The 11,405-nt window shown below is 31.5% G+C and overlaps 1 protein-coding gene across 1 annotated transcript; it reads left to right on the top strand.

The window, feature by feature from the left end:
* Positions 1 to 1,642: 1,642 nt before the first annotated feature.
* LOC140049109 (uncharacterized) lies at positions 1,643 to 10,403 on the top strand. The gene is made up of 6 exons (XM_072093936.1): positions 1,643 to 1,758; positions 3,402 to 3,559; positions 5,041 to 5,175; positions 7,983 to 8,070; positions 8,908 to 9,158; positions 9,769 to 10,403. Exons 1-6 carry the CDS (start codon positions 1,686 to 1,688, stop codon positions 10,120 to 10,122), a joined length of 1,059 nt encoding a protein of 352 aa, XP_071950037.1. The 5' UTR covers positions 1,643 to 1,685; the 3' UTR covers positions 10,123 to 10,403.
* Positions 10,404 to 11,405: the final 1,002 nt, after the last annotated feature.

Raw genomic sequence — 11,405 nt, 5'->3', positions numbered from 1 at the left:
GGGGGCAGCTGGGCTGGGCCCCCTCTAAATTAAAAAAATTGTAATGCAAAAGATACTGTAGAACATCAAATAGTTTCAGCACTTTTTTTATTACTTTTTTTTAATAGTTCAGAGAGATTATTTAGGGTTATGTTTAGTATATTTAGGAAGTAGATCAGCTATCTTGCAATTCTTAGAATAGAAAATAATTAAAAGTAATGAATTATTCATGATTTCTGCCTTAATTGCATAGGAAAAAAAATAATGAGCCCTGGGCCCTTATTTCAAAATCATGGATTCGCCAACTGTGTACCACCATTCTATGAAGTGACCCAATAAACACCAACCTATAGATAAGATCCTGGTCTGGACTTCCCAGCCTAAAGAATGATAAACAAAGAACAGATCATTAATACTAATATTGACTCAGAACATCAACAAACACTACAACTATTCACACGTACACAGAATGGGACGCTGTTAAAACATATTGTTTGCGCTTCGTGGGTTTCGAACTTAATCAATACCTTTTATTAACTCAAATCAATAAGTGAGTTATGTTCATAGGTCACTCGCTGCGACCAATACTAATATCTCGTTATTTTGTCTATAGGTAAGCTTTGACGTGGAGGTACTGTACAGTAGGAGTACATTGAATGAGTTTGTTTAGATGTCAAAAATGGTACTGATTGGACTACATGGTGAACATAAAACTGTTTAAGGTAAGTTAGTAAGGTAGGTAAGAGAAATACTAATTAAATTTTTAAATAAACATAGAGTACAACCTCTATTAAGGGGACACCTTTGGGACCAAACAAAGTGTCTATTTGGGGTGTTCCTTGAATTTAGTGAGGTGGATAGATAGTGTTATTAATTCAGTTCATACAGTATGATTAATTAATTAATTAATACATTAATTAATACAAAATTTATTTCACATATTTTTCCATGACGCGTAATTAATAGGAAACCTACTAAATTTTAGCAATACTGTACAATTGAGTGTTTTACACATTTGACGTTTCATACAATATAATCCTTCGTTGTAAATAGCATTCATATTTTTAATTCTAATGTAAGACGTTAATGCAATTTTTAAATAGTTTTACATTTTTAACAGTATTTTTTACTTTTTATCTTGTATTTTTAATCTGTTATAATACTGCACGTTTTAAATTGTTGCAATATTGTTGTTTTAATCTACCAAGCAAAGTGAATTTCCATTTTTATGGACAAATAAAATTTCTTGAATCTTGAATACATAATTATAATAAATATGAGCTAATTTATGAATTTTATCAATTCATGGTATGAATGTTTTTTTTTTTCATTTGTACTGTAGATAATTGTTTTAAATCTTAATTTGTTTTATAGTTTTACAAGATCACAAGTTGCCATAGAATATTTTATAATTTACTCTTTATAAATATGATATCTTAAATTATAAAGAAACTGTTAAATAGAAAAAAATGTTCCGTTAAAAAATTAATTTAAATGAAATGTGTGAAACAAAAAATGTAAGAAAAATTATGAAATCCAGCTGCATAAATGTGATCAACACCTGCGCTAAATAACGGAAGATGATGATAAGAAGATAAAATCCAATTTTTTTTAATTTTTATTTATTCACAGAACATGTGCACCTCTTTTCTTAATTCTGACACTGTGGAATTCTCTACCAAGTGAAACCTCAACTTCAAAAAACCATGCATCACACAACAAAAGTGTGCTTATACCTAACTATCACAATTGCAACACTCAGCTGTGTGCAATCAGATCGTAAGTTTACTTTAAAAATTACAAATTTACAAAACAACGATTCTTTAAGTTAACTCAGGTGAGATGGGATTTAAACACAATTCTATTTCTAACACCAAATTCCTCACCTACACTGGAAACACACCTATAAGCATGGTTAAACCTGTTGTTTTTCATTTGACGGATTTTCTTAATTATATTTTGACAACCCTGGCGATTTTCCATGTGATTGAGTACTTATAACGATTGTGTATATGTATAAATGCTATGATACCTTACAGCTATATTTTGTTTTCACTTCTAAAGAAAAAATTCTTGCCATTTTACACCTGCAATATTTTGTGCATTAATCCTATTATTTTGCGAGTTTCTTAAGTTTGTTTGTATAACCTTGGATTTTGTTCTTTAATTTCAATAAAAATTTGAAAAAAACTTAAATATTCTATCAGGGTAGCAATGCTTAAAACCAGAATCTCTCAAATTCTTGGTTCAGAATATCTGTTAAATTTAATCGTTTATCACCAGATTTTAATCGCATATGATGCAAGCATGTCGCATCAAGGTAGACATTATGGTTGACAGGTCATAATGTGGCAGTCTACAGTATTGTTAGACTGACACTTTTAAATTCTCATTATAGAAAGTGAAGTTTTGTGAAATTTAAACAGAAGAGAATGAAAACATTACAGACTTTTACCGTAGGCCTTTTTAATCTAAGTTTTTTGGGAAAAAAAAGAAAAATTGGGGCTGAATTTCACACATACTGTATGAATCTATTTACTACTGTAAAAACTAAATTTTTTAAGATTTATACACTTAGAGAAAACAAAGTTGTAATATAATACAAATTGTTACTTTTTATTTATTTATTTACCTCCACCAAGAAGGTATGTAATCGGTAGCATGTGTGTGTTTGTTTGTTAGCAGGATTACTCAAAAAGTAATTACAAGATCTTTACCAAAATGAATATACAGATATAGATATGTGTTCAAGGACCATTCCATTAAATTTTGGGACCATTTGGGACCACAGTCCCAATTCTGGACCACTTTTAGTATACTTTTTTAGACCTGCTAGTGTTAAAAGATAGGACAGAATTTTTCAAAATCCGGCAAGCAGTCTTAAAGTAACAAGTAAACTGTAATTGCATTTTCTTGAGAACTGCTTGTCCATCAAACTTTATTTTTGTACAAGAGGCAAGAGTTATAATTTGTGAATTGTAATTTTAAAACATAATTTGATTTAATGTGCACGTTTTTTGATGCGAGTAGTTTAAAAAACCTATTTCTTTTCAAATTCACTCGTTCGATTTTCGCAATGCTGTTATTAGTCAACTGAAGCTATTGTTAATTGAAAGGCTTGTTACATAAACCATTACACCAAACTCGCATACTGTACATATGCTTGTAGTGAAATTAGCCTAAAATCACACACAATCTGATGTAGAAGAATGTTACAGTAGGCGAAGGTATGCACTCTTGGAGTGGCTTTCTAGTTTATTCTGTCGTTATACTGAATGACACTTTCAGTGCTAAAGCATTGATTTCCAAAGTGGTTCAGTAGGGAACATTAACAATATATTAACACATAATTCTAAGACAACTAACACAGTAATTTACATTAGTACACATTTACAATCATATAACTATACTTGTTCTGGCAGATCAAGATAGGACAGTAGACCGAGGCGAAGGCAACTGCAAACATGACACGAAAAAACTTCTCACAAATTGTACACTCAGTTTCCATGGATACGAGATCAACACGTACACACGGTTGTATCAATGCAGCGAGCCAACCGAAATGATGGTAGTAACTAAGGTACTGTATGTTGTTTTTTTTTTTACCGTTAAAATATCTTGAACAAAATTATTGATTTTATATTGTGAAAAAAAATCTTTATAGTTTGAAAGGTGTGTATTTTTTATGCAAGGTGTTTTTTGAAAGTCAAAATTGATTTTATTCTGTGCAGAGATTGATTAGTAAAATTACCTAAGGCTAGGATGATGTTATCTAGTTGGCTTGGAGATCTGCTATCGAATGAAAGATTCTATAATGAAAAGTTTAGCCGATGATATATTACCTATGCTGTTTAAAAAAAGTAATATACCGTATTAGGAACAATGGCAAAATTATTCTACAGTACTGCAGTAATTATAATACAATTTTTTTGGTGAAGTGTTGATAATTATACACTGTCTATTGCAGTGACAGCATACTGTAGTCATATACCTCATATAACTAAAAATCATGCAACATAAACTGAAAAATATTTTTGGCAGTAATTTCAGTACGATACAATTATTATTTATAGTTATCTAATCAGCCAATAAAATCCCCACATAATATAGGAACTGTAATAATGATATATTAATAATAGTCCAGAATATTAATATTTTCGTGGTGCAATTAATATAAATTACAACGATAGCATTATTTATCGTCATGACAATACTAATATCTATCAATAATAAGGATATTGATATTACAAAACAATACTTTTCTAGAATTAAATTTAATGCAAGTATATTAAATATTAGAGAACAGCCAACAATGCATTTCATTATTAAGGTACATCTATGGCATTCTTAATAAACGTAATATTTTTTTATAATATATTCCACAACTCCCTGAGGCATGTTCTGTAAAGTACAAATTCAAAATCTATAATTCATTATAGATATAAATAGATAGCATATAGTACAATCAACTTGATAGTTGACAGACACAGTGATAATAATTTGTATTATGGTATGATATAAGGTAAAGCTTGGTTCCCACTAGAACGTAACGCAAGGACGTAAACGCAACGCAAGCGTTTTAACCAATGACAAGCGAAGTTATAGACAGTTAGCAATCACAAGCGAATAAGCCATCGCTTGTGATTGGTCAATTCACTTGCGTTGCGTTACGTCCTTGCGTTGCGTCGCTAGTGGGAAGCACGCTTTATGAATATCTAGAAAGAATTTAACATGAAATATTACGTTTTTAAAATGTACTTTAGTGTAGAGTAATACGGCAATGGACATGAGACATTAAATAGTATTTTTTTATAGCTTTAAAAATGTTTCATGATTATAGTTGGTATACAAATTCGATATGGTTATGTTTTTCAGAGTGAAGACACGCCATTTAGATATGTTTTTTTTTTTCAATTTTCTGGGATGGTAGTTATATGACATCATCATGTCTATATATGGGCATATATCACATTTTTTGTCACATAAAGTTTGACAGTGTAGACAAAGGAATATAAATAAATCTTACCAATTCTTTGTTGTCGTTTTTCGTGTTGAATTTAGGTCGATGGGTTGAACATTGATCACGAACGGGTGTTCGTAAATGATGATGAACGTGTGAAATTGAAAGGTTACAACGAGGCCTTCATTCATGTTCAGATGCATTCAATCACAACACTAGAGTCAATAGAGATTAAAGTGAGTATGTTTTGTAGTAATGTAACTGTCCAATATATTGCGAGAAATAATGTCCGATAGAAGGCTTTATATAAGGAGATGAGTGAATGTGTAGTACTATATACAGAAATTGGAATAAAAGCCATCCAACCACTATATTTGTTATTCATTTAATGTCGGAGTTGGACATAACATATAATAAGCTATTATCTGCCATATCATGTTACACTAAATTGGGTGGATAGTGTGGCATTTTCAAAAAGATAATGTCATGGTTTAGCATTTTGAAGATTGTGCTCTTAAGTTTCTCCTGCGTACCATCTATTAGGGGTTTTTTAAAGGAAAATCTCCATAAAAGACTGCATGATTTTTTATTGGCCTATAATCAACAAGGGATTATAATTCAACTTGAGGGAGGGAGAACAACTCAGCAGCTATTAGGGAGAAAGATAGGCACTATGGGTAGGAGGTCTTATAGAAGATTCCCTTGAAAAATAATAGGAATATTTTGGTGCAATGCAACACACATTGACATATTTTATTATTTTTTTTGTTATTACACCTTATTTATAGAGGGTGATCCTTCAGCATATGCTGACAATCAAGGGGCCCTCTTGATGAGTGACAGTGGCTGTGTGCATACTAATACACCTGGGTAACCCCCTACTCATCACGAAAGATGTACTGTAGGTTCTTTAAAGTACACATGAGCCAGATGTGTACACGGGACCTACGGTTTATAGTCCTTATCCGAGAAGACTTGTTCTACCACCAGAACCCTGGATCGAGTGAGGCTCAAACCCTGCCTATGCTAATATGTTAAAGCTTAGGTACAGGCATGAATTTTAAATATAATATCTGGTTAATTGTACATAAATCAAATATTTGTAACAGAAATCAAGACGAAAAAACATGAATTTCCCCTAATATGGTCAAATAAAAAATTTGGCAAAATTCTGCCAAAAAAACCAGGAAGACTTTTTTTCAGTAGTTAGGTAGTTAACATAATGTAATAACATGTCTGGTGACTCCCTAGAAGGTGAAAAAAGATGGTGGATATACGCTGGATAATTTTTGCTATAGCATGAAAATAAAAATCTGAAGTTGAATAAAAATACCAGAAATGTAAAATTCAAGTTATATTACCTATATTTAGTCATCTGATAACATTTTTTACCACACCGTTTATTTTTCATAGCTTTTTAAAGTGCCTCTCTAATAAAAAAATTTTTGTACAAAAGAGATTTTAGTGTGTAATTTGAACTATCCCCCCCACTGATAAGAAAGTGCTAATTTTCAACAAGCTCGTGTAACACAAATAAAATCCCAAAAATTATGAAACTTAGGGGAATCTATAGATCGATAATTATTGAAATGTATGACCAATAGAAATTTTTTACCCGCACCTGGCCTTTAAGGTTAATGTTAGTCCATTAAATATACCATTTCATGCTATCATTCTAAATAACTAACTTTCAACCTATTGCATTCCTCTTTTTTTCATTCCATCCATCTTATCTTGGTGAAAAGGGTGGATACTACATTTTCCTCCCCTGAGTTTATAGCCTCTCTACTCGAACACAAATAAGAACACAAATAAGATAGTTTAACAAGAAAATTTTAATCATGTATTTTACTGCCATTTTTCATTTCTACATTTTAATTAACATTGTATCTAAAATTTTAAATGAGAAAATATATGGTTAATACTGAATTCTGGCATCTTATTATGTAAATATACCGGTATTTTAACTACTCTAAACACTTACTTTTAATTGTCACAAATGTACTTATATGTATATAATATATTCATCAATGAGAATTTAAATAAACGTGAGAAGAACTCACGCAAGACAAAAAAGGTTAATGTTAGTCAAATCATGTTACAAAGAAATAACGTGATACATTGATACCGCAAAACATTACAGAAGCTATTACATCCTCATAACATGATCATTCAATTCACAAGATTTAACCTCAGCTTAGAATTTACCAATCATATAGAGTAGGCGTCCCTTGTAGGAGTTATTAACTAGGATTAGCATAAATCACATAATCCTCATTACCACATATTAAGAGGATTAAGTCTTTAAATGAACTGTTAATATCCACTGATTTTTCAAGGTGATAGGTCAAAGGGCATTATTTATTCATACTGCTCTTAGGCATTAACCATTCATTTTACTATAAAAAAGGGATTATTAAAGGGACCATGCAGTATATAGCATTAATGTTCAGGGTTAATATTTTTACCAAAAGGCACTAATGGTATTGACAGCAGTATGATATGGACTATTGAACTACCATGCATGAGGCATGGGTTCAAGACCTGTGGTGCCACATTGCTTACAAATCCTATGGATGGGATATGAAGATGTTGGTCCTGTGTATAAAAATAGCAAAAATTAGATAAACATAATACAATTTAACAAATATTACAATTACAATTTATAATATATATAGTACAATAAAAAAATACAATTATTGGAACAAAAGTTTGGAACTGTTTTGACTATGAATAATATAGCACCGCGATTATGGATTGTAGTAAGTTGCATTATAACCTGGTTATTAAAATATTTAGGAGGTAGGGGATGAGGCTACGTTTGTATCGTTCTGTTTTTAACACTCGGAATAGTAAGGTGTTTACTATACATTGCATGTATGCACGATAAGAAATTACTGTTTTGTGTGTGAACAGGAGATTGTCTCCTTGTGTGCTGACAATGGCAAATTATCTAACATCTGATCATCAATTTAGAAAAAAAATATAAGAAAAAAGCTAATAAAAAAAGTCATAAAAAGTTAATATATCTTAATTTTTTCAGGTATCGTACACATTTGATCAATTGGAGACTGTCGCCTACAATCAAAACATTACTCTTCATACTGAGCTATGTCCGCCAAAAAACAATGGTTTGTGTTGTTTATTCAAATAAAAATAAATTTATATTCCTAATTTTTTGGCTGACAAATAGATTTTTTGTTAAAATATTCCATTTTTAAACTTTTATTAAAGACATATGGTTAGCATCATTAATTCCTGAATACGTTTTATTTGTATTGAATTTACAACCATGCAGAAATAAAAATCCTTCACTACTTATTATACAAAAGAATAAATTGGTATTACAGTACAAGAATAAATTGGATAATAAAGCCTGCTATCTCATAGATCCATATTGTAACAATAATTATTGAAATTTTGGCAAAATTCAGAGAGAAAAAGACTGGTAAATTCCATTGTTGATACAAACCAACAGTACAGTGGGCCATAATCCCACCCACTAAATTCAGAGAGAAAATACATTGATAAATTGATAAATACATTACATTGTAATTTAAGTATAAACTCACCCAATACTTTAGGCTAAATTTGTATTGTCCCCCAAAAACATGAAAAATGAAGATTAATAAAATCAGACTTTGAATAGGCCATTTTGTAGTTTTACAAAGAAAAAAAAAAACTAAAAAAATGTTTTCACTTATAAAATGACAACAGAAATGGTTAAATTCAACCAAAAACCTATTGGCTGGCAGCCAATGTAACTATTTTTTGCTATTGACATATTAAAAAACATATTGCAAATGTAATCTCACCACCTAATTTTCACAAATTGATTTCCAGACCCCTGAGACTGTACAATAATCTGCCCAGCTAATACTGTCAGTGTACTGATACACTAGTAGTTTTATTTACCAATGTATTTTGTAAAAACTAAGCATCATTTTATATTCTTACCTTCAATGCAGATGGAAAGATATTCACTCCGTTTACAATCACAATCCTGTCGGCCTTGGCATTTGTACTTCTAGCAGGAATGGTGTCGTTCTTTGTCCTATACAACCTTCACCAGCGACGTGTAGGCCATCAAACGAAGCTGATGTCACAGATGGAGTCCACTGCCATGACAAGTCCTTATCAAGTTGGACCTTCTGAAAGTTCGCTTCGTATTGAATACAAGATTGCTGTAGAATCACAAAAAACATCCGATTCTGATGAGGTAAAGTAGAACCTCTATTAAAGGGACACTTTTAGGACCTAAAAAGTCTACACTATTAAACTTTATGTGATGTGCCCATACTATATACAGACATGATGATGTCATATCACTATTATATTCGGGCATATTCACTACCATATTTGGGCATATCACTACCATATTTGGGCATATCACTACCATATTTGGGCACATCACTACCATATTTAGGCAAATCACACCTTTTTAGTCAAACTATAGTTTGATAGTGTAGATAAGTTACATAAGTGTGTCCTGTGTATTGGTTGGCTGTAGTGTTAAATCATATAATAGGGACTTTTAATGTGCACAAAGTTCACGTCCACATGAGTCGTTGTAGACTGGTAAGTCACATGCCAGTGAGACGTAATTGATGCAATACCACTGGGCTGGTAGTATGCCAGTAAATTTCACAGTTGATGATGCCATATAGTATCTGTTGACATAGGGGAAGTGTACACTTAATAGGGTGTACCAAAGAGGTGGTTGTACTGTTTAAAACTGACAAGTGTCCCCACGGTCAATAAACTAATGACAAAGACCTAAACATTCTATGATTATACTTTTAAATTCTATTTTTTTTAAATTTTATTAGGTTTTAATGAACCCTGCTTTAGTTCAAATGACCAATCAAAAACAACTAGTTGATCTTGAAGTAAGCCGTTCTCGACCGAAGACGAGCAAGAAATCTATCAGCACAACTTCAAGCCGTGAAATAATTCGGTCTAAGCTACGTTCTAGCAAGTTTAATAAAGATATCGTTCATCCAGAAAATATGGATGTATCGTGTGCTAGGCCCAAGTCAAGTAAATTTGATCATGTTCAACCAGCAGTTAATAGGGACACAAATCATGCTAACCCCACTGCAAACAAGGTTTACTTTGATTCCACAGTTAGCATGCTGCCTAAAGACTCTAGAGGGAGTAGGCATAGCTTGACACAGGTATGAGTCCATACATAGAGATATTCAATATTTTAACTGTACAAATATGATGCATATATACTGCAATTGAAAGATTTGAGACTATAAACTATAAACTTTGAAAATTTGTAAACCAGATTAAAAGAAGAGTCACTGTAGCGAATACGCAACTAAAAGTACGACTGAAAATTCAAATTTGCCATACTTGATTGACCGAGTAGTGGACAAATGACCGTTGGTCCCAGAGTTGTCAAGACAAGGAAGGATGTATACACAAAGTGTTATAAAGTATTAAATTTAACATTTAATGTAAGCCAAATTTTATAATCAATTTATTTTTTTAATTAAAAATAAAACTTTCATAATTTTACCAATTAATATTAAAACTTAATTTTCATTTTTTACAGTAAATTATGATAAATTTAAAGTGCAATTTCCCAATTTATCCACCAAAACAAACAAAACAATGTACAGTACTATAACTTGTAATATTTTAATATTTGTTTGTATGATCATCTAAAAGGCCTACAATAATTTGTTTTTACAAGTTGTACATTTCTCGCTGCCTAAGATTAAGAAATAAATGGGGAAATAATATGAAACCATCCCACAACAAAGAGGTTTATGATGGCCTGTGTTTGTTGCCTTTTACCAGGGATAAAAATGTATCATAATAGCACTAAGCCAAATTGGTTTTCTCTATCTCTTCTGGAACCACATGACTGGTACTCTATGTAAGGGCGTGTGGTGCAGTGTGTTGGAAAATAGATTACCGATTGTGAGGTCGTGGTTCGAATCCAACTCTTGCCGCATTGCTTGTATCATTAGGCAAGGCACTTTACTTATGTTTGCCTCTCTCCACCCAGGTGTATTAAATGGGTACCCGGTTAGATCAAGACACAACTTTGCGCTGATTACTAGCTGCATTATGGGAGTATGTTTCCATACATGTTTGATCAAAAAATGATCTGGGTAATAATGGTTGTAAAGCTTTTGAGCATGATTACTTGTGAAAATGGAGCTATATAAATGTGGTATCATTATTATTATTACCACCATTCAAGGTGTCTGGATTCCCCTTTAGTCATTAAGCTACCTTACCTTTATGCTAGACTAGCAAGTTTTTTTGTGAAGACCTATTTTACAATCGGGTCACAGAGAGGTCATCATGAATCTAATAAGTTTATATATAAATAATGATCTTTATTTTCTGTGGGCTTAACATTGGTGACAAATTATTTTTTAAATTTGTGTTTTGAAAACCTTAAATTGCTGCAGATTTTTAAAACATTTACCCATCATTTTATACC

The sequence above is a fragment of the Antedon mediterranea genome, chromosome 5, assembly GCF_964355755.1.
Source record: "Antedon mediterranea chromosome 5, ecAntMedi1.1, whole genome shotgun sequence".
In the NCBI taxonomy this organism is placed as follows: domain Eukaryota; kingdom Metazoa; phylum Echinodermata; class Crinoidea; order Comatulida; family Antedonidae; genus Antedon; species Antedon mediterranea.
This window is presented reverse-complemented; position numbering and strand designations above follow the sequence as displayed.